At 35.3% G+C, this 27,881-nt stretch overlaps 1 protein-coding gene across 11 annotated transcripts; it reads left to right on the plus strand.

Moving 5' to 3' along the window:
• Positions 1-931: 931 nt before the first annotated feature.
• Positions 932-27,832, plus strand: LOC127838322 (far upstream element-binding protein 1-like). Of its 11 annotated transcripts, XM_052365997.1 has the most exons (17): positions 933-1,084; positions 1,583-1,673; positions 4,214-4,252; positions 6,247-6,280; positions 6,998-7,164; positions 10,819-10,890; positions 11,125-11,197; positions 11,491-11,644; positions 13,643-13,792; positions 16,296-16,589; positions 18,556-18,742; positions 18,917-19,080; positions 19,250-19,392; positions 21,898-22,004; positions 22,336-22,479; positions 23,417-23,626; positions 24,847-27,832. In XM_052365997.1, exons 1-16 carry the CDS (start codon positions 1,037-1,039, stop codon positions 23,581-23,583), a joined length of 2,034 nt encoding a protein of 677 aa, XP_052221957.1. In that variant the 5' UTR covers positions 933-1,036; the 3' UTR covers positions 23,584-23,626; positions 24,847-27,832. The 11 variants fall into 11 exon arrangements, with proteins under 11 accessions (XP_052221958.1, XP_052221959.1, XP_052221960.1 ...); XM_052365998.1 differs by having other exon boundaries at positions 932-1,084; positions 23,426-27,832; XM_052365999.1 differs by having other exon boundaries at positions 932-1,084; positions 16,296-16,574; positions 23,417-27,832.
• The last annotated feature ends 49 nt before the right edge of the window (positions 27,833-27,881 follow it).

Below are 27,881 nucleotides of genomic sequence, written 5' to 3' on the forward strand. Positions count from 1 at the left end.
TTGATTTATTCTTATACTTTAAGAAATCGGCACAGAATGCAAGAAAAACTGTATGTTATGCCCTAAAGAATTTCAATAACTTGAGATATTTGCAAAAAATAAGTATATTAACGGTCCATTCTGTCCAACCCTTGTGTAAACCCCTGAAACCCCCGTTGATTCTGCACGCTGCACATGGTTACGCTGAATTAAAAAGAAGCCTGGAAAAATATGTAAAAAGAAAACCCAGTTATAAATGTCGAGTTCTTTCTTTCATATCATACGACCCAAATATTTGTTCATGCTTAACTCATTTTTTTATTGAAAACGTATCGCCATGAATACGTGCCAAATGTTGGCTTTCTTTGTGTCCACAGTTGCGGATGTGCAAGGGTACACTCTCTAAAAAACGTTTTTATTTTGTGGAAGACATTTTTGCAGTTAAAGTTACTCGTTATGTTTTTCTTCTCGACTCGGTGTGCATATAAATAATTGATGGTCGATTAGAAATAAATGTTATGTTTTAAGATTGGATACCTCAGAAAGAAACTTGCGCGAAGGCGGGTAACATTCTTCATAATTATAGCCAAAAATGTTTAAAAACATATTGTGAAATTTGATTAGTGTCGAGTTCTTTCCTTTATATCCCATGGTATACCTTTTTATTGCTTTAATTTATCCAGATAAGAATTATGTTTAGATCTACTTTATTTTCAACAAATTAAAAGGCTTGCTATTAAAAACGGATTAGAATTAGTATATTGTAAACTAACTGTATACTGCGATTATAGCAAATAAAAATTATTTTAAAAATAGAAGTGAATAAAAAGCAAAAATACCAACATATAAAATAAATCTTCGATTGTGAAACTTTTTTACATTGTTTAAAATAAATAATTACACTTAATTTTAGGGGTAAATTGCAATCTACCGTAATATGTAAAAATTCACCCAGAAAGCCACGCTGGTTTATCGACCAATCAGCGTTTCGCATTGTCGGTCTTTCAGGGCGAAATAGGCGCCGCCATTAACTTTTTACTGAGTGAGGTACCGAGGAATGGACCCACAGGCTGCCTTTGCTGACGCAGTTGCAAGAGCTAGACAGGTAATATCTTACACAAATATTGCAATTTTCAGATGATTGATAAATTTTACCTGTTCGTATCACCCATGCGTAGTAGAAAAGGTTGTTGAAAATTCATGTTTGAGCGGGACAAAAAAAGACCACGCGGTCGAATGTCGATCAATTGGAACATTCTCGCGTTATTGTGTATTCAGACTCGAGTCATTGATTTACTTTTATAAATATATTCTTTAAACACAGAGGTTTGTTTTAACGAGTTTTTATGTTGCTATTTATGATGATATTTTGCTATTCATGCTGAAATATTTTATCTTCCTCTTCATTCACAAATGTGTTGAATTTTGAATGGTCATTTGTGTATTCACATCCCTCCTTTGGCTTTGTTGGGTAGATTTCTGTCACCATTTGCATTGTGTTCACAACATTTACATTGTAGCTGTTTAGGTGCTGCTGCAAGAATGGGATATCCCCATATGGTGGGCTAGGTAATGTTGTATGAAATGCCATTGCAATTTTCAGATCGCTGCTAAAATCAATCAGCCTGGGCAAGGTGGAGGGGATGGTATATCCTCAGGTAAAAGACCATTTGACGCAGAGCCAAATAATTTTGGTGAGTAAATGTTGAGCTCTCTTGACATGAATGAGCACAACATGTTGAGGGTTCTTAGTCCAAATTTGGAGTTGTAAGAACAGATGTTCAGGAATTTGTATGAATGCCAATTAAAACATTAAGCTTTTAAATATAGCAGTTGATTTTGGTACCACAACATGTTGATTTGGGAATAAATAAATAAGTTACAAGTTTTAAGATTTAATATAGAATGAAGTGTTGTTAGATGAACTGAATATGTGCGCTTTTAGTTTATTTAACCATTTTAAAGATTATTAAAAACGCACTTAACCAAATACCTCTAAAACACAAAAGTTAACTTTTTGTAAGGCCATAGAAAATAAATACCTAGATTCTCATCCCCGCCCACCCCTAAAAAATCGTCCCGCCCGAACGGTTTTTATTTGAAAAAATCCTTAAAAATCGAGCCGCAAAATACTTAGGACGAAACGGCTGAAAGTACGAAAAGAGCAAAGTGCGAATCGGCAACTCAATGTCTCCGAGACGCTTATTGATTTTTAACGGCGCACGAGCGTCATCGAGCGCGAACAACAACAAAATGTTTCTTATTTTGAGATGTAAAAACAGCATTATAATCGTAAAAGATTGGTACAGGGTATCTAAATGTGCAGAAACTTTAACTCTTGCGGACCTGTGCGATGAGTTCATTTGTGGTTGGTATGATCTAGCCCCCAGATAAGGGCCATACAGCCGTAACTACGCCTTTTTAATGAAGATTTACGCATTTATTTTTTATACGGGATGTACAATCGCGACTTTAATATCCATTTTACGCATTTACCAAAATAATCTGGCAGTATCGATTCGTCTGCGTCGGCGCGGCGTGATTTGTTGGTCTCTAACCTAACGGCGCTTTTCGTTAATTAAAATTACCAAAAAGTTGTAGATTGGGTTTATATATTTTGTCTATTCTGTCGCGTGATTACCTGTAAATTGCAAATCCGTCAAAAACAATATGTCTGCGCGCAGTGGAATGCCGGCTTAACCGAAAGCGGTTCAAAACAACACTTTGTTGTCATATAATGACTACATACGGTGTCGTCTAACCATCCTGACATTAAATCTGTACATCCAGAAAAAGACATCGCGCCCCGATATTTAACGATTTGATTGCATCGGTGGCTTAAAACGTTAGAAAACACGATGGGAAATGGATGAGACCGTGAAATAAGTGTTCATTTACTTAGCTTACTAGTTGGTTTGTGTTTTCTTGTCAAGAAAAATGAAAAAATAGTATTAGTTAAGAGTTTTAATGTGTAGTTGGGTTTGTATCATAATTCAGAATGGAAAACCTAATACAGTAACTGTTTAAGAACTACATATATTAATTATAATTGCTGCAAATGTTTCTGTTAAGTCAGTTATACACCCTTCAATATCCAAGAACACGGGTAGTACAGTACTACCTGTATTTTTGGATATGGTAGTACAGGTACTAAATGATTTTAAGCGTTAAACCTTTTCTTTCTGTCAGTGGCAGTACTGTTACTAATTTCACAAATCCTTATCTGGAGCTCAGAGCCCCCATCGTTGAAATTTGCCCACCCAAAAATCGTAGGTGCCTTAGTTGGCCGAAATAAATTAGAATTGACACAGGTGTCACCCAATGTTACAGTAAGTCGAGCTGTCGGCTCCCTAGGAAATTTTAATCTGTTCTGTAACAGATTTGTATTTTATTTAATACTTTGTCTAGTTAATGTTTTATTGGATGTCAGAATATGTTTCACATGATATTCAAAGGGTAACATAAAACACAATAGTCAAATTTTGATAATGTATTTCTTTTATTCTATATAGTTTTACATACATACATACATATAGGCATTATGCATATAAACCAACACATTCGTGAACATTTTATTACTTGTATATAGGTCCGACACATAAAATGCAAAATAAAAATATAAAACAAAACCCACTCACCCGCCCGCCCCAATTTTCCCAAAAATTTGGATGAGAATCTAGGTATTTATTTTCTATTGCTGAAGTTTTTAAAAATGTGCTATTAGACTGTTGTCGGTATGCCAACTGTTTATGAACGAAGAATATGTTTATACTCCATAAAATTTGTACTGAGAGCTCTGTTAGATTTTCAGAAGAAAGTGGTTCCAAATATATTGCAAACTCATATTTGTCTACTTTTCGAAAGTAGTATGGAAACACTTTTAACTGAAAGTCATTGGATTTTTTAAATAATTTCTTTAAAATTTAAATAAAATGGACCACACTTCCTTTAAATCTAGTGTTTCATTGCACCAAAATCAGGTGGTTGCGTAAAATGTAAAAGATATGACAGTTTTTGTATTGAAAGAATGCTCTTCTGTTTGTGCCACATACTATGTTGTTTTTTTTGACAGTCATTGAAAAGGTGTGGAAATCCTGACAATTAAAGGACATTTCATTATTGCAAATAACGTTTAATCTGTTGTATGTTAAATGGTCCATCTGAACAACTTTCTTTCAGTTAATTTTAGTAGGCTGTAAAGCCACTACCATGTTTGCTAATTGTCTCCTTTCAGACGAACCAGAAGCTAAACGGAGTCCGTTCATGCAGGATCGTATGTGTTTTAAATGCTATAACCCTCACATATTGCTCCTGCACTGCAGGAGTGTTGCTGCGCAATTAACGTTGTTACTTTTCACTCATTAGGTCAAGGGTTTTCTACAGTAAATTGTGTCATGTCAATTAGCGCTCTGTGATTGTTGTGTTTGACCAGTGACTTCCTTACTTTCCATATTGGTCACTGAATATTTGAAATTGCAATGATGTATTATATTATTCAGTACCGTAGCATTTAAAAAACATAATACTTGTTTATTTGTAAATGTGTTTTGAATAAAGCAATAGTTTCAAGTATAAAATGACATGCCATGCTTTGACATAACAGTATTCGGTTTGCTGCTGGCAAATGTTGCACCGTTTTTATCAAACTGTAAACTTCATGTATTGCTGTCGCTGAAAAACATGTCTTCAGAATATTTAGGGCACAAAATCAATCAAGAATTTCCTTGTACTAACTTAGTGACAACGGCGACTGTAGAGGGTAGCCACCCAGTGAATGCAGGGTGTGGGACAGATCTTTGCTTGTAGATGTGTTCAAAAATGTATTTGTGTGTTGATGATGTTTCATATATTTTGTTGTTTTCTTGCAACAATTTCCCTTTCTTGATATTAAAATAATGTATTAATTTATTTATTTTGGGGAAATGTTTCAATAGAATAGAAACATAAATGAGAAATTCCTTGTATGCAATGTTTTGCTAATATGTTTTAATTATATTGCACATACTTTTAAAATATAAATTTGGTGATTGTTAGTCAATGCTAGAATGACTTTGCAGTGAGAGGGTACCTAACCCTCTACAGTTGAATTGAAGCAGCCAACACTTGTTCGCTTTTTACATCGGAGCTCTTGAATATAATCTTTCCCAGAGGAGAAAATTATAGACCCTGAAATCTGACATTTACAATTGTACTTTTTGCCATTTTTAGTTCAGTATTTCATAATGGTTGACATGTTTTGATCTTTTCTTGATATTGGGATTTTTCTGCAATTGTATAAATTGTTTGACACCTAATTTTTCATTAAATATGCAAGTATAATTCACATTGTGGTAACTTGTGTTAGTTTTTGCTAAAAAAAAAGATAAACAGTTTTTTAAACATTGTTATGTTCTTCACATAGAAAAAGTTGAAAGATCCCATGTATACTTCACAATGTTGCAATTTGTTGAGTATGTCTATTTGTAAATTGTGTAATTGATAACATTGAGACAGCAGAACTGTATCCATTGATGTGTTGTCTGGATGCTACAATTGTGTATTAACCTATCTTTCAAGTTGGTGCACATTGGTCTGCATTAATTCAAAATATTCTTCAAACCTAGTTTTTTGTGGCACATTACAGTTATAATTTTCTCCTCTGTTATTTCTGTATTTCACCTTGTTTTTTCTGTTTGTTTAAATAGTTTTCATATAGTTTGTTTTCAAAGTCAACTTAAAGCAATGAAAAAATCTGTATATAAGACTCTATGCACTGTTTTAAAAAGTTCCTTTACCAATGAAGATCAAATTGCACTAATTTGATAGATGTTCAATACATAATTGTAACAGTGCTTTCCAAGCGATGTTTCTACAGTTTCATGATTCTTACCCATGAATTGCAGTGCTTCTAAAGGTTGACATACAGCCCCTAGCTGGGAACAGATTTTTAAGCTGATTTATAAATAAAACATTTGTATCAGTTACATCATTTAATATAATTTCATCATCATCTTCATATTTCTGTTTGATCATGATATTTGTGAGGTCAGTTTTGAAACCAGCTTTTTACCTTCTTCATGCGACAATCATTTAACAGTGATTGACAAAGCTTTTCAATGTAACTTATCATTTGCATGAATGTACTTGCCTATACATTTCTATGGAGTATTGCTAACAGTAGAGTGTACACCATTTGTATGTAACACTAACACCCCTAGTAAATCCGTAACTGGTTGTATGTGAATTGTGAAGTAGTACAGTGTTCTACATTGTTTTCTTACCTTGCAGCCTCAGGTGGATATCCAGGCCTAAATCAATCAAGGTAATTATTTCCTTTTTGTTGTGTTTGTGCTTTGCCTATTTTCTTGCTTATTTGAAGAAACGACTTTGGTTATGCGTGATCATGTGTAAACTGGCTAAGTAATACAGTTTGCATTTCGTTTTTATACGTTGTTTTTTTGCACGCTTGAGAATTCAAAATTTCTATATTCACTTTGTACTAAACTGCATCTTTCATTTTAAGTTTCTTGATTTTAGCTCAAGAACTGAGCATATATGTTTAGTGGTAAAGTTTGTTTCAAATCTGTAGCTTACAAACTGAACATTTTGACAATTTGAATTTTATTCATGTTTTGATTCCATTTCATTCAATTGCAGACAATGTGACTGTCAAAAACATTCTAAAGTTTACATTAAACCATGTGTATTTGGTGAACCTCGTTACACATCCTGAAGATTGATTATTTATACATAATTTGGTTTATGTTCTCTGCCAAATACTTTCTTTTTTTATTAAGTGCTTTATTGTTAATGGTAATTTTTTTCCCATAAATTGTGTAATTGACTTTACTTTAATACATAATTTTCATAGAAGTTAGAATACATCGGATATTCTTCGTTTCTGTTTGTTTTTTTGCATGGAAATATTTATTTTTGTCAAACCCCAAAACAATATGTTTTTACTAAGTAAATAAATTTGAATAAATACTTTATCGTGTTGAGTCCGATACTGATTGACTGACTGCTGGTGTTTCCACAGAAACACAGAAGCAGCACAAGCCGCAGCACAAGCAGCAGCAAGAATCAACCAGCAACTAGGAGTATCCTCACCTCAGGGCGGAATGCATCAACAGGGAGACCAGATGGGGGGCATGGGGATGGTCATCACAGAGGAGTACAAGGTTCCCGACAGGATGGTCGGACTCAGTGAGTAATAGAAGCTGACCAATCAAGTCTTGAGTTGAACAATGATCATGGATTAATAATAGTTTTGGTAAATTAAAGCACATGGGTTTCTTTATTTAATCAATTAGTTGAAAACAACAATTACAACAAAACGCTATATATGGCTATACATTTATGTTCTTTAAAACTATCGTCATTATTGCATATTTGTGTAGTATCTTGCAGAAAAGCTGGAATCTTGTATTTTAATTATTAACACTTCACGTAAGCTTGTGACTTAGAAAGTCGCTTACAAATTAAAAAAAAAAATGTTTTACATACGTGTTTTAAGATATGACTAGCATCAATATGTTAAGTGGACCTGCACATTGCAGAATAATTTTTATGCTCCCCGAAAATTTTCAGGGAGCACATAGTTGCAATGGGGAACTTATAGTTGCCAGTTTGGAGTTCCTTCCGTACTTCCTTCATTCCGTCACACTTTTGTTACCGTTTTGTAATAGCACCTTCAATACTTTACCGATCTCTTTCATATTTGGCATGTAGGTACCTGCATGGACCTTTATCTTTTGATGAGGTTTTAGGTCACTGGGGTCATGATCACAGAGGCTAATAATAGATTTTTTTAGGTGGTTATTAACAAATAGATTGACAAAGCGCATCATAGGGGAGCATCCATCAGTTTCACTTATATTCTTGTTTTTTTATGCCCCCAGTAGGGTGGCATATAGCAGTTGAACTGTCAGTCCGTCTGTCTGTGCGTCTCACTCTGTCCGAAAACTTAAACATTGGCGATAACTTTTGCAATATTTGGCATGCATGTGTATCTCATGAAGCTGCACATTTTGTCTGGTGAAAGGTCAAGGTCATCCTTCATTGTCAATATACAAAATCCAAGGGAAGTAAAAAGCTTTAAAGGGAGATAATTTCTATTTTATAATTTCTATTTTATATCATTCGGCAGGTACAGATCATTTTCACAAGGAAAGTAATATTTTTTTTAAGTGATATAACAAATAATTTTTTTATTTCAAAGCGGCGCAGTAGGGGGCATTGTGTTTCTGACAAACACATCTCTTGTTGTGATGTATAACCAGTGTTTTTCGTCTATATTAAGTTGGCAACGCAAAACGGCACCATTCCCAATTAGACCAATTTTCCCGATTTACAGAGCTTGTGACTTTTAATATGATCTAGCAAAACACTATATAAAGCTGCGCAATGGAGGCCTTACAAAGATTTCATTGACTTGTTTTGGTCCAGTTCTGTGCTATAGAAAAGTTCAGTAAGAGAAGGATGGCTAATAATCTTGTTCTCCATCTTTGAATATTGCAACAACCAATATATGTGTTAATGACATGAACACTTCTGTTAAGGTTTTCTTAAAAATTATTAGAATTATAAAGATGAATTTCAATCACAAGATTGTATTTTATGCTGCTTCATGGCAACAATAATGTTTATTGACCCCTGAAATGTTTTAATATAAATTATTGTTATCAGTTTTATCATCAATCCATGGACAAACATTGGCAAAAAACATAACAATTTAAGTAGCTAAGAAAAATTAATTGACAGCTGGAAGTATGATGAATAACATGCCAAAATGATTTTATTGATATAAAAATAAAGCTTATTAAGACTTAAAAAGTTAATTTTAAAATTGATGTGTTTCTTCTATACTTGTAAAAGTGATTATAGAGTAAATGACATTAATGAAATACTGGATAATAACAAAATTCATTAAATTGTTTTATTAAAATAGTGATATTTATGCCCCCAGTAGGGTGGCATATAGCAGTTGAACTGTCAGTTCGTCTGTCAGTCTGTGCGTCCGTCCGAAAACTTGAACATTGGCCATAACTTTTCCAACATTGAAGATAGCAACTTGATATTTGGCATGCATGTGTATCTCATGGAGCTGCACATTTTTAGTGGTGAAAGGTCATGGTCATCCTTCAAGGTCTAAGGTCGAAAAACAAAATCAAAGGGAAGTAACAAGCTTTAAAGGGAGATAATTTCTGTTTTATATCATTTAGCAGGAACAGATCATGTTCACAAGGGAAGTAATAGTTTTTAAAGAGATATAATCAAACAATTTTTAATTCAAAGCGGCACAGTAGGGGGCATGGAGTTTCTGACAAACACATCTCTTGTTTTGCCCTAAATTACCACCGATATTTGGCTGCAGCCCAATTGCAGAAATCATTTTTTTTCCCCCAAATAAATGTGACCAAAATTTCCTTTCAAAATGCCAAATTTTCTTAATTAACCCAATAAGATTATAATGTTAATTCAGGGTTTTTTTTGGCCCGATTTTATAGCCAAAATTCGGCTATGTTCCCAATCCCAAAAAGTATACTTTTTTCCCAAAATGTGGCAAAAAATTCCCAATTTCCCCCCCCCAAAAAAAAAAATTTTTTTTTTTTTAGAAAGAAGTCTTATGTGTATTTTATCTCAATTGTAATTCAATTACATATAACAAAGTATTATATGAGTTTTTTCTTTTAATTTGAATGATTGTAAAGAGTTATATCAAATTAAGTATTTCCCTAATCAGTGGACTTTTCGTGTGGAAAAAAAGGCTAATGAATTTATTTTCCCAATTTCATGAAAATGCCGATAAAATTCCCAATTCCAAAGCCATGGGCTATCTTCCCAAAAAGTGGAAAAAAACCTGAAGTTATTCAGTGATAATGTCACAGAACGAGTGCAAATCGAGCGTATCGAGTTGTAGCTGAACGACAACTGACTTAAGGTTCGCAAATGAATCCTAATCTATATGATTTAACATTGCTATCCACACATCTCTATATTGCGAAGGATATCGGTGATGGCCGATGTATCACGATTGAGCAAGCCTGTTTTTTTGTCATCGTCCAAGATGGCGGCAAGCAGAGGAGAAATTACAAAGAACGGCAAAAATGATAAATAATATTCAAATTAAAAACAGATATATGGTTATTAGGGAATAATTTAATGCGTGTGTCAATTAAAGCTTAGGACTACGTTTGCAATAAAAACAACAAATATTTCTTAGAAATCTGCACAGTGAATGTGTGTCACTGAAACCAGTGTTGGAAAATTGGAGTTCAGTCTACTCGCAAAGTTAAAGCATTTAAGATGAGTATCGTTCGAAAATGGTAAGAGACAAACATGATTTGATTATATGTTAGTGGAAATGTGTATTATCAGATTCATATGCATATTCTGCTTTATTATGTTTGTCAGGCTGTACAATTTACTGAAATAGCATTGAACTGAGGATGTCAAATGCATGATATTGAAAGGTAAACAAATTGAATATATTATTTTAACCATTCCCAAAGTGGTGAGGAAAAAGACTTTTAATACAATATAGCCAAAACACTTTATAAAGCTGCGCAATGGAGGCCTTACAAAGATTTCATTGACTTGTTTTGGTCCAGTTCTGTGCTATAGAAAAGTTCAGTAAGAGAAGGATGGCTAATTATCTTGTTCTCCATCTTTGAATATTGCAACAACCAATATATGTATTATGACATTAACACTTATGTTAAGGTTTTGCTTAAAAAATACCACATATGTGGAAGTTGATTCTGAGGCAGAGCTTTGCTGGATAAGACCATATCTTAAAAGTTCTGATCTCTAGTTAATCAGTTTGGACTGACATGGTGCATTTGTCCCTGTTTGCAGTTATTGGAAAAGGTGGAGAACAGATCACCAGACTTCAAGCTGAGACCAGCTGTAAAATACAAATTGCTCCAGGTAAGGTTGTTTAACATTTTGTTTATTAATGGCATATTTATTTATAATTAGAATTAATATCTATGCTGATCACTATGTGAAGGAAGTGTTCTTAGTATCAGCCAGAGTATCTGCTCCAATTCTGCCACAATAACATTTAAAGCCAGGATAAAAAACAAACACTTTTCATACATAATGTGTAAGTGGATGATAGTAATCTAAGCAGTTCAGGGGACTGCGTTCTCACTTGTCAAGATTTTGACTTTGTAGACAGCAATGGAATGCCAGAAAGGTCTACTACTTTGACTGGGACACCACAGTCTATCGCGTAAGTCACTTGCTTCTTCTGTTCATTATATAATAGATAAAGCTGTTATCAAAGGTTAGCTTGCACAAGTCTTGTATTAATATTTAATGGTAAATAATAGGACATTTCTTTGATTACATGATGTGTCATGTCACAGAGACTGAGAGGGTTGTGCTTGGTTACACATGTAGAAAATGTTTTATCTGGCTATATTATGTCAAAAGACATCTGAATATTCGAAAGGCATAATTAAAAGTTTTGTTTGTGTGTTTTTACAAATGGGAGTTATAAAGTTGTATGCGTACTGTCTGCAGGAAGGTAAAAGAGGAGATCAACAAGATCATCCAGCGTGCCCAGGGCTCAGACCATGGCTACGGTGACATGTCTGGTAACCTGGAGATCATGATCCCCGGCAACAAGGTCGGACTCATCATCGGCAAGGGAGGGGAGACCATCAAACAACTCCAGGTATATTTGTGTACAAATCTGATCGCGTGTGTTAAGTGAAGTGAAAATATGGAGAATAAACTATGACCCCTACATCTTTTGAGATGGTAACAATTTACATGCAATAAACCAGGGGAAGTTAAATCAACTCTCAGTCTTTGTCTGTGTTGTTGCTTAATCATAATGTTCTCTGTATTTCCTGTACATTTAGTCATTAAATATCTTCTTATTCCCTGGCATGGAATGATCGGGGGTCAGGGATCATATTTTCCCGCAACATCAATCGGTCTGGATTTAAATGGGGGAAAAGTGTCCGAAAATTTATATCCGAAATCATGACAAACTATGTCAACATATATACCATTGATTTTGCCATTCATGAAGGTGGTATAATAAATGTACAAGTTTAATTGCCTTTGGCATCTTTTTTAAACGGAACATACGAGTTTTCTCAATTGGTTTTATGATATTTTTTTCTCTTTTATTGTTGTTTCGTGTGCTGTTGTATCTGACTTTTTTTCATCGTTGTCAATATCTATTATTTATCTGTGTAAGTCTATACCGATGTTTTAAATCGTTGTCGACTCGATAATAGCTTACATACATGCACTGAACCTAACAAATGTCTGTGCGTAGGTTGGATACTGGCAACAACAAAACCAAATAGTTGAGATATATTTCGTGTACGTTATAGTTTATTGTCAAAAACCCCACGGCCGATAGTTAAGATGCGTATGAAGCACGAGTGATTTGAAACCACGCATCTAAACTTCCGGTCGTGAGTTATTCAACAACAAACAATTAAGTACACGAATTATTTTGATTCTAACACGATTTTTACTAAAGATTTATACAATGTATATTATTTTTCTTGTGTACTATTTTATGTGAAGTTCCGCCCATAAAAATAACTTTCGGCTGTTCTGTCAATCAGATCCGCAACTTTCATTTATTTATTGCCGGATTATTACGCATGTATCGGCATGTTTTGTTTAGTTACAGCGCGTGTTTCAGTGTATAAGGTCCGCCCACAATAATTATGAATTATTGCAGAATATCCGATTTTCTTCTTTGTTTATATGAAAGTGTACTGTATCATGCATGAAATGCACACTTTCCACGAGGATAATGAACAATGAAGTTTTCATCTCTGAAGAAACTGTCAACGATTTTACACATTACGGACAGATTAGTGTGCTAGGTATAAGCCAGTGAAATTATCGATGGATATAGACACGGGGTTATTCACGCATGAATAAATACACAACCGCGCGAATTTTCGCTGCTTGGGTGTCATACTTTGATACTAGTCGGCTGACACGCAATAAACTGGTCCTGACCGGTTTAGAGACTGCAGTGAATGGTTTTCACACCTACTGGAGATAAGAATGTAATTAGGGTAGATCTATGTTAGCATGTGCACTGTGTAATTGATTTCGTGACATGGGAATTTTAACACGCAAAATCGGACCGACTGTTTGGGATTTTCAATCGGTCTTTCACGACCCCAATCTGTCTAGGACCGACAAAACCGAAAAAAATATGATCCCTGTCGGGGGTATATTGTTTTTGGCCTGTCTGTCTGTCATTGTATGTGTCACAAAACTTTAACCTTGGTCATAACTTTTGCAATATTGATGATAGCAAGTTTATTTTGGCATGCATGTGTATCTCAAGGAGCTGCACATAATGAGTGGTGAAAGATAAAGGTCATCCTTCAAGGTCAAAGGTAAAACAAAAATTCAAAGCGGCACGTTAGTTGGCATTGTGTTTCTGACAAACACATCTCTTGTTTGAAATTGACTTGTAAGCTAATTAGTTTTGAAACCTGTGTAAACTACAAAAATTTCTTGTTAACAACTACAGTTATTATTTATCATTTACCATATTTTATGCAACCTGTATTTTAAATTGTGTTTTAAAACAGTGGATAAAGATTACATAAAACAAAAGTTTTACAATAACATTCTATTGATGAATCAGTGGTTATGTACCTATATAGACTGTGTGTATGTGTAGGAGAAGTGTGGAGTGAAGATGGTGATGATCCAGGACAGCAACACGCCCACAGCCTATGAGAAGCCCCTGCGTATCTCTGGCGACCAGATGAAATGTCAACAGGCCAAGGAGATGGTTATGGAGCTTCTTGCATCCAAGGATGATGGCATGGTACTTAAACAATATCCATATATAAACATTTATTAAACCTTGCATTTAGATTTGATTGTAAATTTGTTTGAACCATTCTCAGAAAGCAAGGAACTGGTTGTGTTAGATAGATTAACCTTGTAAAAAACATGTGTATTGGTGGCAGTGTATTGCAGCTTTTACTTTAATATGGCATGGTTTTAAATTTAAAGTATTTGGTATATATATATATATATATATATATATATATATATATATATTGATTTTTTTATTTATTTAACGTGTCAATTCACGTTCTGTGGTGCGTTATAACTCAAAGAAAAACAGCGTCAAAAGACATCATATGGTGCGCTATGACTCTTAAAAAAAAATCCCCCAGTCATTTAAAAATATTTTTTTTAATATTGTTTAATTGTTTTAAAACTTTTCCGCACAGATAGTAAAATCTCGAACGATTCCCCAATACATCCGTTTCAACCCGACTCTATTACTGTATACTTACTATTTTTCAAGTTTCTATTTATTACCCGATAATCCCGTTTATTCCGTTTTTATTAATCTCTTTCTGGTAAATATTTACGATAAAAGCTTTCAGTTAATTCTTTAACACAAACCTTGCCATTTTTTAAATGACTATTTATAGATTTGATGAAATATTGCCTCTGATTATGCGTCGATCCCCTGACCTGTTGTGTGCTTGTTAAAACGCTCAATACACGCCATTTGTATGCAATAGACGCGACGTTGTACATGCTGCATAATTTTGCGCTCTTTTTAATTGAGAAAAAGATTCGACACAAAATAAATTTGCACTGCTAATTTGAAGCAAAAATATTTAACGTTGCGGTAACATTTACATTCGGAAGTGTGTTTCGGATTAAAAACGCGTTAACATCGACTTACGGTAATTGGTTTCGGATTACAAATTTAATTATTCCCATTTGAGATTTCAACAAATATTAACCGTTGCGTTATAAATTCAACCATAATTTGTTTACACACTTTACGAGTCGAATAAATCTTTTGACGGAATTATGCATGAAATTCACGTTGTCCACGAGGATCACGGCCGGTTGCCATCATCAGTCTTCTAACTATCGATTATCGGACGAAACATTTACAAGTGTGCGTAATTAATTCAACGAAAATTTGTTAAAGCGCATTACGTGTCGAATAAATGTCAGAAAAACGAGGTGAATCATTTCTATAAATGGACATGTTGAAATATACATGTACTGGAATTAAATAAATTGATATCACATTGTAACCGCTATAATAATTAATTGTTTACCACTTGCAATTAATTTCTCGTATTAATTATGAGTCATAGGTAACACTTGTTTACAGTAAAAAGGTGTGATGATGTGTGATGATGATGCCCGAAACCGTCTTTAATGTTCTGTACTGTACTAATTACCGGTTTTATATTACTCAAATGGTACAACTACTTGCTAATCAAGCTGCCATAAACTCTTACTTCATGCCCGACGTCAATCAAAAATAATGGTCGATAGTTAACCCCGCCCTCATAAGCATTCGTGTAACCGATTGGACGATGAACTTCACAGTTTGACGACTGGAAAGTTACCAGATACATCCTTGTCAGCATTTAAATGACCGTGTAATGTGGCTAGAATAATCGATACGCGCGTCATGCTATTCTCTTATCAGTGGATTATCCATTACCCCATGTGGTGTTTATGGGGATTACTTGTGAAAGTAGGTACCGAGTGCTCTTTTAAAACAGGGAATATTGATACACTGATAGGGAAACCTTGATGTTTTTGGACAATCTCCACTTTCTCTTACTGAAGAATACACTGATCGGAAAATTTCAAGCGCCCCGGGGACTCTGATTTCGAAATTCAAGTGCCCCGGCAAGGGGCGCTTAAATGGCCTGGGGAAGACCCTGTATGTATATATATATATATATATAGACAACAGATTCAGATACAATGATTTTTGTATGTGCCCGGTGGCATTTAGTATTCCGACTGTCCGTCTGGCATTCCGTTTTCTTGAGGATTTTTACACAACATTAACAAATATTATGCTGATTTTTGTTATGTTAAGTCGTCCTACATCATTTACAAATGAAGTGTAAGTTTCATTCTGGTTCATTGATTTTTGTCGAAATAACAGGCCATGGACTTAAAACTTTTCTCTAAAAAAAGAGCTGTGTGGCAGCAAAGCACAGTAGTCGGCCTTGTGTTTCACAAACACAGGCCTTGTTTAAATATTTGCGTAGCTGGAGTATTGAAGCATCTTTTTAATTTCAACCTGCCTTTGTTAAAAGCTTAGATTAATGGTTGGTTACGCACATATTAGAGCCCATATTTTCTTTGTTGAAATGTGGGTGTCGTCATGTGCAAAAGTAAATTCAGGGAATTTCATATCTGTCGTGTATTATTGACTAGATTTGAACGATTTCTTGATACATGAGTGAAAACATTTCTTTCAAGATTCCTGAATAGACACTTATCACACATGCTTTGTCCATTCTGATGCTGAGGTTGTGTTGCAGGGCTTCTCCAATGGTATGGGAGGGTTTGGTGGAGGAGGTAGAGGGGGAGGAGGAGGCGGAGGTGGTGGCATGGATATGCCTGTACCCCGGGCAGCTGTAGGCATAGTGATCGGCAAGGGAGGAGAGATGATCAAGAAAATACAGCAGGAGACTGGGGCCAAGGTCCAGTTCAAGACGGACGATGGTCATTCTGAAGACCGAGTCTGCTCCATCACGGGACCACCAGACAAGGTGCAGGCTGCCAGAGCCATGATTCAGGACCTCCTGAATAACTCCAACGTAAGTAACTCCAATGTAAGTACTCGACTACACATTACTTACTGTGATTGCTTTGTTGTTCATGTATGTATGATTTTGTATTATGCATTATTGTCCCCTACCAGAGAAACCGGAGGAGCCTTATGGTTTGCGCTCCGTGTGTCTGTCAGTCCATCACACTTTTCTGGATCCTGCGATAACTTTTAAAGTTCTTCATATTTTTTCATGAAACTTGAAACCCGGATAGATGGCATATGGAGAGTATGCACGTCATTTCATTTTGTTCCTACGTCAAGAATTCTGGTTGCTATGGCAACAAATATTTAAAAAAAAAATAATTTTTTACTGACAATGGTGGAGTTTCACCGGTAGGGGACAATATTGCTTGGCAATCTCTCGTTTCATCATGAATCTATATGTAAGATTGTAGTTGGTTTAACATTTTGTTAAAGATTTTTGTCTATTGATTTATTATACCCCCACAAACAGAGTTTATGGGGGTATAAAGGAGTGAACTTGTCTGTTGGTTGGTCCATATTAAGAGTCCTCTCTCTGATTCAAGTTGTTTTCATCTGATCTTCACCAAACTTGGTCAGAAGTTGTATCTCGATGATGTTTCTAGGTCAAGTTTGAATATGGGCCATGCGGGGTCAAAAACTAGGTCACGGGGTTACTGAGTGCGTTTTAAACGTTCAGCATGTTGTCCGCTTTCTAATTAAAGTAGTTTTCACCCAATCTTCACCAAATTTAGTCAGAAGTTTTATCTAGATGACCTCTAGGCCAAGTTTGAACATGGGCCATGCCGGGCTAAAAACTAGGTTACGGGGTCACTCAGTGTGTATTTTAACATTCAACATGGTGTCCGCTCTTTAATTGAAGTTGTCTACTTCCAATCTTCACCAAACTTGGTCTGAAGTTTTATATAGATGATCTCTAGGCTATATTCGAACATGGGCCATGCCATGCCAAAAAATAGGTCACAGGGTCACTTAATGCATTTTACACATTCAGTACGGTGTCCGCTCTCTATTTCAAGTACATTATCATCATCTCTTCACCAAACTTGGTCAGAAGTTTTATCTAGATGATCTCTAGGCCATGTTCGAACATGGGCCATTCCGGGCAAAAAACTTGGTCATGGGGTCACTTCATGGGTAGATTGATCATGACTTGCAGATGACCCCTATTGATTTTGAGGTCACTAGGTCAAAGGTCAAGGTCACGGTGACACAAAATAGTAATATGGTTTCCGGATATTAAATCAAGAACGCAGACGCCTAGGATCATGAATCTTCATGGGTAGATTGATCATGACTCGCAGATGACCCCTATTGATTTTGAGGTCAAGGTCACGGTGACCCGAAATAGTAAAATGGTTTTCAGATAACTCAAGAACGCATACGCCTAGGATCCTGAAACTTCATAGGTAGGTTGATCATGACTTGCAGATGACCCCTATTGATTTTAAGGTCAAAGGTCAAGGTCACGGTGACCCGAAATAGTAAAATGATTTTCGGATGATAACTCAAGAACGCTTTTGCCTAGGATCATGACACTTCATAGGTACATTGATCGTGACTTGCAGATGACCCCTATTGAATTTCAGGGCACTAGGTCAAAGGTCAAGGTCACAGTGACAAAAATCATATTCACACAATGGCTGCCACTACAACGGACAGCCCATATGGGGGGCATGCATGTTTTACAAACAGCCCTTGTTCAGTATGGTGTTCCCTAATTTAAGTACTTAAAGTTTTGATCCGCTCTTCATGTGGGGATATTCGTCACGCCTATGACAAAGTTCTAGTTTGTATTTGACAAAAGTGTCTTGTTTCAGATTCTTAACAGTTATTTCATATTCTTGTGACAGCTGTTACACAAACCTTGATCCACATTAAGTTAATTGATATAACATTTTCTAAAACGCTCCGTAATGGTGAGTTAACTTGCCATTACTTGAAGTAACCTTGTTTTGTAACCCTATTGTGTGTTTGTATTCAAGTATGGAGATGGCGGTATGGGGCGTGGTGGCGGAGGTTTCCGTGGAGGCAGAGGTGGTGGTCGCGGTGGCTTCAACCAGGGCCCTGGGCGAGGTATGGGAGGCCCTGGCGGCTTTGATGGGGGAAACTACCAGGACCAGACCACGTTCTCTGTGCCTGCTGACAAGTGTGGACTCGTTATTGGCAAAGGTAAGTGCTTATTTACAATTGTTTATACACTTCCATAAAGCAGAATGCATTGCTAGTTGTTGGTCCAAAAAAATTAGCAAACTTCAGTTTGTTTGTACAAAGCACTTTCCATGAAGTACTGATTCGTCAAAATGGTGCACACAATTTCAATTATAGATTAAACTGTTTTTCTAGGTGGAGAGACCATTAAAAACATCAACAGCACCACTGGAGCCCATGTGGAGTTGCAAAGGAACCCAGGCCCAAACCCGAATGAGAAGGTATTCAACATCCGAGGTGAACCCGGTCAGATCCAGCATGCCATCCAGATGATCTGTGAGAAAGCTGGCCTTCCCTATGTGAGTCTCTAGGACAGATAGGAAAGATCTCGATATCATTATACATTGTTGATTATCGGTCTTTTTGAACAAATAGATTAACACTTGACAGTTTAACCAAGTAGATAAGTTTATTTAAAAGTTGTATAACTGATTTATTGATCATCAATCTGTACTGGATGTATTTCAGGATGGTCCAGGAGGGGACATGTACGGGGGTGGTCCTGGAGGGCCAGGGGGTCCCCCACAGGGAGGACCAGGGCCATACGGGGGCCCAGGTCCACAGGGACATGGGGGATATGATCAGTATGGAGGGCCACAGGGAGGGCCTGGGTAGGTACAAGGGCTTGTTAGAGTGTTTAGCTTTAGGGAAAACAGCCTTTACCTATAGATTATCAGGGCAACAGACAAGGATTGTTTTATCATTACGAACTGTATTTGGCTGAAAACAAATTGAAATTAATAGCAATTGTTCAGCAAACATTTGTGAAAAGAGAAAAAGGGAAAAAAGAAATGCAGATAATTCTTGGTCATTATCTTTGAAGTAAGTTTACATAGACACGGGTTCTGGCTGGTGTCTATAAAAAAGTAATTCTGTCATAAAAAGTTCTGGAAAATGTCGCCATTAAACAGAGATATGCTCAAGAACTCACATTAGCAATTTTCTCGTTACAAAACCGAAACTGTCAGGAAAAGATGTTCAGAAGAGTATACTCAAGATTAAATAGTGCAGGCGGTGAAAGTTAAAAAAATATTCAAAGCAAAGCACTGCAGCAATTCCATGTCTGAAAAACAAATAACATCGTGGAAAATTATATCCACCTGCTTGTCATTGTTGGAAAGGAAAATTCTGTTCAGGTAAACATTTTAAACTCTTAATCATCCATATTTTGTCAATGCACTATTTATAGTCCCAAACAACCCGTGGCAATGTGAATTTATAATGACTATTTTGATTTTGTTAATAAATTGAATATAGTGTAAGGTCAACCATATGCCTGGTGCAGCTTGTAAAATAATAACAGGCATATTGGCAATAGGCTGGACATGTTGACAACAGGCATACAGTATGAAATTAAGTTGTTCTGAAATGAATATAGTTGGTAATTGTTAAGAATGAATGGCACAACCTGACAAAATATTTCTGATCAGAGATATGGTTGATTGTATTGTGCCATATAAAAATCAGGGATTCGCTAACACCACCACTACATTGGTTGGAGTTTGATAGTAGACCCTGAGACAAAAATTCTCATAATGGCGTACTTGCTCTTCTCTACACAATATATATAGGATCTTGCATGAGTGGTCGTTTTGTATTGAATTTATTAAACAAGTCATCTAAGTAAAGATAAAAACGAGGCTTGCTGAGTTTAATAAATTCAATACAACATGACCACGAATCTAAGATTCTATTTATAACATGACCAACACATTTTCTTTTTAGCTCACCTGAGCACAACGTGCTCATGGTGAGCTATTGTGATCGCCTTTTGTCCGGTGTGCGTCGTGCGTCGTCAACATTTACCTTGTTAACACTCTATGGGCCCCATTTATTGTCCAATCTTCATGAAACTTACTCGGAACATGTGTCCCAATAATATCTTGGACGAGTTCGAAAATGGTTCCAGTTGATTTAAAAACATGGCCGCCAGGGGGCGTGGCAGTTTGCTATAGTAAAACCTTGTTAACACTCTAGAAGTCACATTTATTGTCTGATCTTCATGAAACTTTGTCAGAACATGTGTCCCAATAATATCTTGGACGAGTTCGAAAATGGTTCTGGTTGGTTGAAAAACATGGCCGCCAGGGGGCGTGGCAGTTTTCCTTATATGGCTATAGTAAAACCTTGTTAACAAGTCACATTTTTAGTCCAATCTTCATGAAACTTTGTCAGAACATGTGTGCCAATAATATCTTGGACGAGTTCGAAAATGGTTCCGGTTGGTTGAAAAACATGGCCGCCAGGGGGCGTGGCAGTTTTCCTTATATGGCTATAGTAAAACCTTGTTAACACTCTAGAAGTCACATTTTTAGTCCAATCTTCATGAAACTTGGTCAAAACGTGTGTCCCAATAATATCTTGGACTAGTTCGAAAATGGTTCCAGTTGAATGAAAACATGGCCGCCATGGGGCGGGGCAGTTTTCCTTATATGGCTTTACTGTATGGTAAAACCTTGTTAACACTCTAGAAGTCACATTTGTAGTCCAATGCTCATGCAACTTGGTCAGAATATTTGAACTAATAATATCTGGGCTAAGTTCAAAAATGGTTGAGATCTGTTAAAAAACATGGCCACAAGGGGGCGTGGCATTTTTCCTTAAATGGCTATTTATTACAAAACCTTGTTAACACTCTAGAAGTCACATTTATTATCCAATCTTTATGAAACTTGATCTGAACATTTGTTCTAACAATAGCTTGAGTGAGTTTGAAAATGGTAATGGTTTGTTGAAAAACATGGCCGCCGGGGGGGGGGGGGGGCAGTTGTCCCTAAATCACTTTTTTGGTCCAAAATAATCTTCATGAATCAGCTTGCATTTTTTTCAGAATAGTCTTGTTCCTTTGGCATTCAGGTGAGCGCCTTAGGGCCCTCCTGTTATTTTGTTTCACCGTTTATTCACATTGTAAAAGAGTTTAACTGAAGAACTTTGCTGGAATAATGACATAATTTCGTAAAAAAAATGACGTCATTTCACAGTTATATAACTAGTGTAATAACACCAGTGTAATGAACAAAAATTGAGCATTACGTTATTTCACTCCTGAGCGTAGGTAATGTTATAAAGATGTTAATGAGAATGAGATGAACTAAATGGAAGTGTTTTTCTTCTAGACCCAACCAGTCGGGCTATGGGGGTGCTCCACAGGGCTGGGGAAATTACAATCAGCAGTTCCCAGGACAGGGGCAGCAACCAGTGGCTCCTGGTGGAGGGGATCCCAGTAAGTAGTGTGACATCCTGGTACTTAGGTGCATTTCCCCTGTATGCAACATCTAAACAAACACTGTAGTGGTTAAGATAACTTGTTGTTCTTCTATCTGCATATTATAATTGAAAGCACATATTAGAGCCCATGTTTTCTTCGTTGAAATGTGGGTGTCGTCATGTGCCAAAGTAAATTCAGGGAACTTCATATCTGTCATGTTTTATTGACTAGATGTGAAAGATTTCTTGGGATATATTTGAATATGAAACTATTTGTAATTTTGACTGATAGGCCAAAACTGAATTTTTTTGGAGACATTTTTAACTGTGTTTGCTTGTGGTCGCAGGTAAGGGCCAGGACCCTCAGGCTGCAGCATGGGCGGCCTACTATGCCCAGTACTATGCTCAGTATGGTCAGCAGGTAGCGGGCGGTCAGTATGGGCAGCAACCCCAGCAACCTCAACAGATGCAGCAGAGTACACCACAACCTAGTAAGGCCAGGGCAGCGGGAGATAACAAACACAACCTGACATCTACAGCATTCAGCATAGTTGGGGGGGGGGGGGGGCTAATTTGCAAGACTTTCAATGATACACATGTTTACCAGCTCCATAACTGTCATAAACTTTACATTGGGTGTTATTAGCGTATGATGATTTTGAAAGCTCATACTGAGGCTTTGGTCCGTTTGTGCCAACTATGAATACTTAAAATTTAGTCGTCAGAACTTTTGATTGACTTTTTATGGAAATGCACCTTGTATGTTCTATTCTTTTCACAGACATGTTTTAAACTTGCCAGTTTTATCATTTTGTGACACCATGATTCACCACGGCTAAATTTAGTACAAAGAATAAGTGGAACATCAATTTGTTATTCAGTTCTAGCACTATCTGTTTTCAAGCCTGAAGATCTTTTTAGACTGATGGGCAATATGTTAGTGCAATAGGAAAGTCAGGGATTCGCTAACACCACCACTATTGGTTGGAGTTTGATAGTAGACCCTGAGACAGTCAAACCCATAGATTAAAGCTTATCTCCTTTGTTTCATATTAAATATATATTGATTAAGCACAACGAAAATTGAGTGATGTTTGTTTTGTTTTCGTATTTACAACCATGATACAAATTCCATATGTAAATAAGCCTTGCTCTGTGATAATCTGCTTGATGCACGTGAGAATTGTTGTCCAAGCTGACCACAGGCTAATTAGTGACAACAGGATAACTTGGATCTTCCTTTAAACAAAAAATACAAGATTAAATGATAATGACATCCTGGATTTGCATAAACTGCACATGCGTATCTTGGATAACACTATGCACTTACATTAAGCTCAGGTGTACCAGAGGGAGGCTTAAGTGTTATGTACCCTGTGCTTTGAGATGCTTGTAGCTCCAGACGTATACGAGGTTTCTTTTTTACATGTACACCAGCCATAAACCCGGCTACTGGACAGCCGGACTACTCGCAGGCCTGGGCGGAGTACTACAGACAGCAGGGCATGTATCAGCAGGCCAACGCCATCCTAGCCCAGCATCAGCAGCAGCAGGCTGCGGCCGGGGGACAGCAGGGGGGGCAACCACAGCAGTAACAACACAGCACACACCACAGTTCAATCCCTTGCTCTTGGAGAGGTAGGCCTCACCCAGTTGGTGGTTCTTAAAAATCAAACGTCTCCTACTATCTCAATGTTTTATGTTTGTTACTGAGTTTTCTGTGAAGTTCTTGCACATCTTTGGTTCAACCTATCGACAACGTGGAAGATGCTTCCAAGGAGTGAGGAATTGCAAATCTTCAAATTTTGTCAATTTGAGTCTTGAGTCTGCATTGTGTTACATAACCATGAATATGCTCAGTTGAATTATTAATTCCTTTTATGAGTTTTTACGACTTGCCAAATTCTGATTGTATAGTGTTCATTTTTATCAATTAAAGGTTTCTTTTGTAAACATTGCGTAACAAATTTCATATTATTGCATTATTGGTTCAACAAGTTTGCCATAATATTTTATTTATATTTGTATCTACTTCAACATTGGTAATTTTGATACATGTTTTTGTATGGATAACATCTTGTAAATAATGAATGCTATTGATAATTGCTTCGCTGATTATGTAACATTCAATGCTTCATGTATGTAATATATATATATTTTCCATGTTCATGATATGGTTATTTCACACGGTGCATTGTTGTTATTGATGTAAGAAACACTCGATAGTCTTTATTAATGGACTCGTCTGTGATAATTGACATAAAATTTGATTGATTATACGTTTTATTGTTCACTTGGTATATTATATTTTGTTTGAAATTGCAATTTTTATTGAACTGAATTGTTGATGACAGCTATTTTTTCAATTTGTTTGAATATTAAATTGTATGATTCATATAAGACTAAGCAATTCCCTCCCATGGTAAGTACGAGTAGCATTATGTCTTGTTATTAATAAAAACTTGTTTGATAAGTCAGTGTTACATCTTGTTAATTTTCAATTGACTAATTGTTTCATTTCTTTGGAATTTCCTTAGAATCTTAAAGACGTTAAAGTTACTAATATATTAAGTTTAACATGAAATCAATCTAGAATGTGCACGTAGTAGTGTGATGTCTTGATTCTGTGCAAGGTAAGTGTTGTGTGTTGTGAGTCTAGTTGCGCACCAGATAACCTTTCTCCAGTGGATTTGAGGTATCAGTTCTTTTTAATAAATACAATTCATGATGGCTTTTCATAACTAAATAAATCTTTAAAAAAAAAATTGAACAACAATATACTAGTTTTGTTGTAAGTTAAAATCTGATTCTGTGTAGATTGCTTCTTAGCCAGAGTATTGTTTTGTATTTTCTCACAGGTTTATGATGTGTTTCATGACGCCTGACCTGTTCAAGTTCTCGTGTATGTATAATGCTACATTAGCTGTACTGGATTGTATCACACATCATGTCCCCATTTTTAGTGTTCTGCATGTTAGCACATTTCTTGTGTTTTTTATCATAACCAGTGATTTATCCATGATTAATATTGATCTAGTTTCTTGCTTGTTTTCAACGTTAACAGGTGTGTGTTGATCTTGAACAAAATATGCTTTATCTTGGTCTGTTAATGTTACTTTTGAAATCAAACTGTTTTGCTTTGCATAATTGAAGAAATTATATGTTAATTATTACTATGATCGTGCCAACATTAAACCTTCATCTTGACATTCCATTTGTTTAGACATGTTCTGGTCATAAGTAAACAAGACTTACTATGTTTTATGCTGTATTACATAATAATGCATCTTACTGATAATATTGTATGGGTATTCCAACTTCTGATGATGTTCTTTTTAGATTTTGCACATTTTAAACACACATGTTGTAATGTGTTGTGAAATATATTTCCTCTTGTGTTGTCATGATACATTGTAGATAGATAATTATTGCATCTCTTATAACATGTTTGCTATTGAAATTGAAAAACTGAGTTTTCTTGTATCCAAATGACTTTAATGCATAGTTATATCATTGCTGTTTTGTGCTAATATTTGTTTTAATTAATGTGTTTTGACTTGTATTCCAACATTATTCTAAACATGTGTGTTTATTAATTGTTGTTTTAATGACATTATTTTCATTATTTTGTCGAATAATATTTGAATATCTCTTAATTACCTTATCATCACAATTAAATGTTTTAAATTGTTCACGATTGTTAATTAATTGCTAGTGTGTAGTTGACAAAGATATAAAGTTGTCATCATGTACATACAATGTACATGCTAACCAACTGTTGATACCTATGTTTGGTTGCTTGGAAACACTGGAATGGGGAAGCTGTGTTGTTGTTGATGTTAGGAAGCCTGTTGGTGGCTGAGACATTGTTGGTTTGTTCTGTAGCGCCTGTACATAGAGCCTTGTGGCAGGCACGAGGCCAGAGGAGGGGTCCAGGCCTGGGCTCACTCAGTCTGCACTGACTTGTTTTACTTCGTGCTTTTCACTTTTTTGTGTAGACATTTCTTCATTAACTGCACTTTGAATTTATATTTTAACAATAAATGATTGTCCCTGTCATGTGTTAAATCTTTGGAAACTGTATTTGCTTTTACATAGTTATTCAGGTGATCGTATATACATATATATATATTCAACACGTATATAAATATAGTATTGACCCTCATGATTATTGTGTTATTAATGGCTAGTTGTGTAACATATGTTTGAAGTTTGTTAAAATTTCTACGAAAATCATCTTTCTTTTCCATTTTTTGTGCAGATAGCTTTTGTGTAGCTTTTAGGGTCCTTCATGTATGACTTATAAAAATGTATAAAAAATATGAATATGTTTCGATATGCTCCATGTCTTAGCTCTATTTTAATGATGTTTATTGAATAGCAAGATCTCTTATTGTCATTCATTGGTTCACATGTACTCTATTAATAAAAATAGTTCATTGTTTGTACCAAATTAATGCCCGTTTTCCATCCTGAAATATTTTGTGTGTATTCCTTGATGTTTAAACCGTATTGCCATTGGTAGTGTAGGAATTAAAGAACTCTGAAATTGATTATGTGCCATTTATTTTTTTCTGATTACTTGTAAGTATTGGTACATTTTACATAATCTTTTTGATGTCTTAGTAAGTAGGTAATAAAACCGACCTAATTTAAAATCTATGATACTTTATATTTTGTCTATTGTTTTTGCAAATGGAAATGTAACTTGTATGTTATTTTTGTTTTGATATATTGCAAAATACAAATAATGTTTATATTAGTCATGTTGTTTAATATGTTAAAAGTATATAGGTCTTTAAACTTGAACTTTGATGACTGTTTTTGTTAAGTAATGATGATTAAAAATGATCATACTTGTATTAGAAATGTGCTTCTAAATACTCTTTTTTTAACTTGAATGTACATGTCTGTTGGCAGCATTAAAACAACATTATATTGATGATTATTATCTTGTACAATTAATATGCTTTGAAAATAAAAATCTAAAATTGTATTTTAATGATGTACGGAAGTATTTTAAATGTCCATGTCATATGTCTTATGATGTTATTTCATCCAGTATTGTATGAATATTTTTGTACTTTCGACTTGAAAAATTATACCTTGGTACATCATGGAAACAAATTGGATTGTTTTCCAATAAGGCATTGGTTTTAATAGTATCTAAATGTTTTTGAAATGGTTCGAGTTGTCAATTTGCATCCTTGAAACAGAACAGTTTGGCACTAAATTTGTTTTTTATTAATTTAAAATGACTACACCTAAATTGTTTGCTTTACGGTGGTTAATATTGCTATGATTTTTGTTGCTACATTGTTACAAATGTGGATACCGATGCATATAGCTCATTGTTCTCCTAGTCATGTGAACATGTTCAACAAACTTATAATGATGGTAGTTAGATTACTTTCACGCATAATTGTCATATGCTGTGTACACGTTTATTGGTTAGTTTTATTTGCCTTTTGCATTCATGTGTACTTTTGTTTTCACTTTAATAATGGATATTGCCAGCAATATTGAAGTATTTTCTACTATGTAATTTTATATATTAAGGGCAGTAAATCTTTGGCAATTGTTTTAATGCTTTGTTTTTATATTAATTTCTTTGTCCATAATGCCTTGTTTGATGTAATGAGAAATACTTTGTTTGCTATATGCTTTGCTGATACTGTTATGAAGTATTATTCTTAATACATGATAATAATATTCAAATTTTAATCATTATCTTTGTAAATGACCTGTTTTATTGTTCTTCCATAAAATGGATATTCAGAGTTGTATGTCAACAGTTAATAATTTTATGTTGCTAGGGAGCCAAGTAAAGAAACTATTCATGAATTGGTTTTTGTTTTGTCTACACATCCCTTAAAAAATGCCTGTCCATAAA

Source organism: Dreissena polymorpha, chromosome 7 (genome assembly GCF_020536995.1).
Source record: "Dreissena polymorpha isolate Duluth1 chromosome 7, UMN_Dpol_1.0, whole genome shotgun sequence".
Classification (NCBI taxonomy): Eukaryota; Metazoa; Mollusca; class Bivalvia; order Myida; family Dreissenidae; genus Dreissena; species Dreissena polymorpha.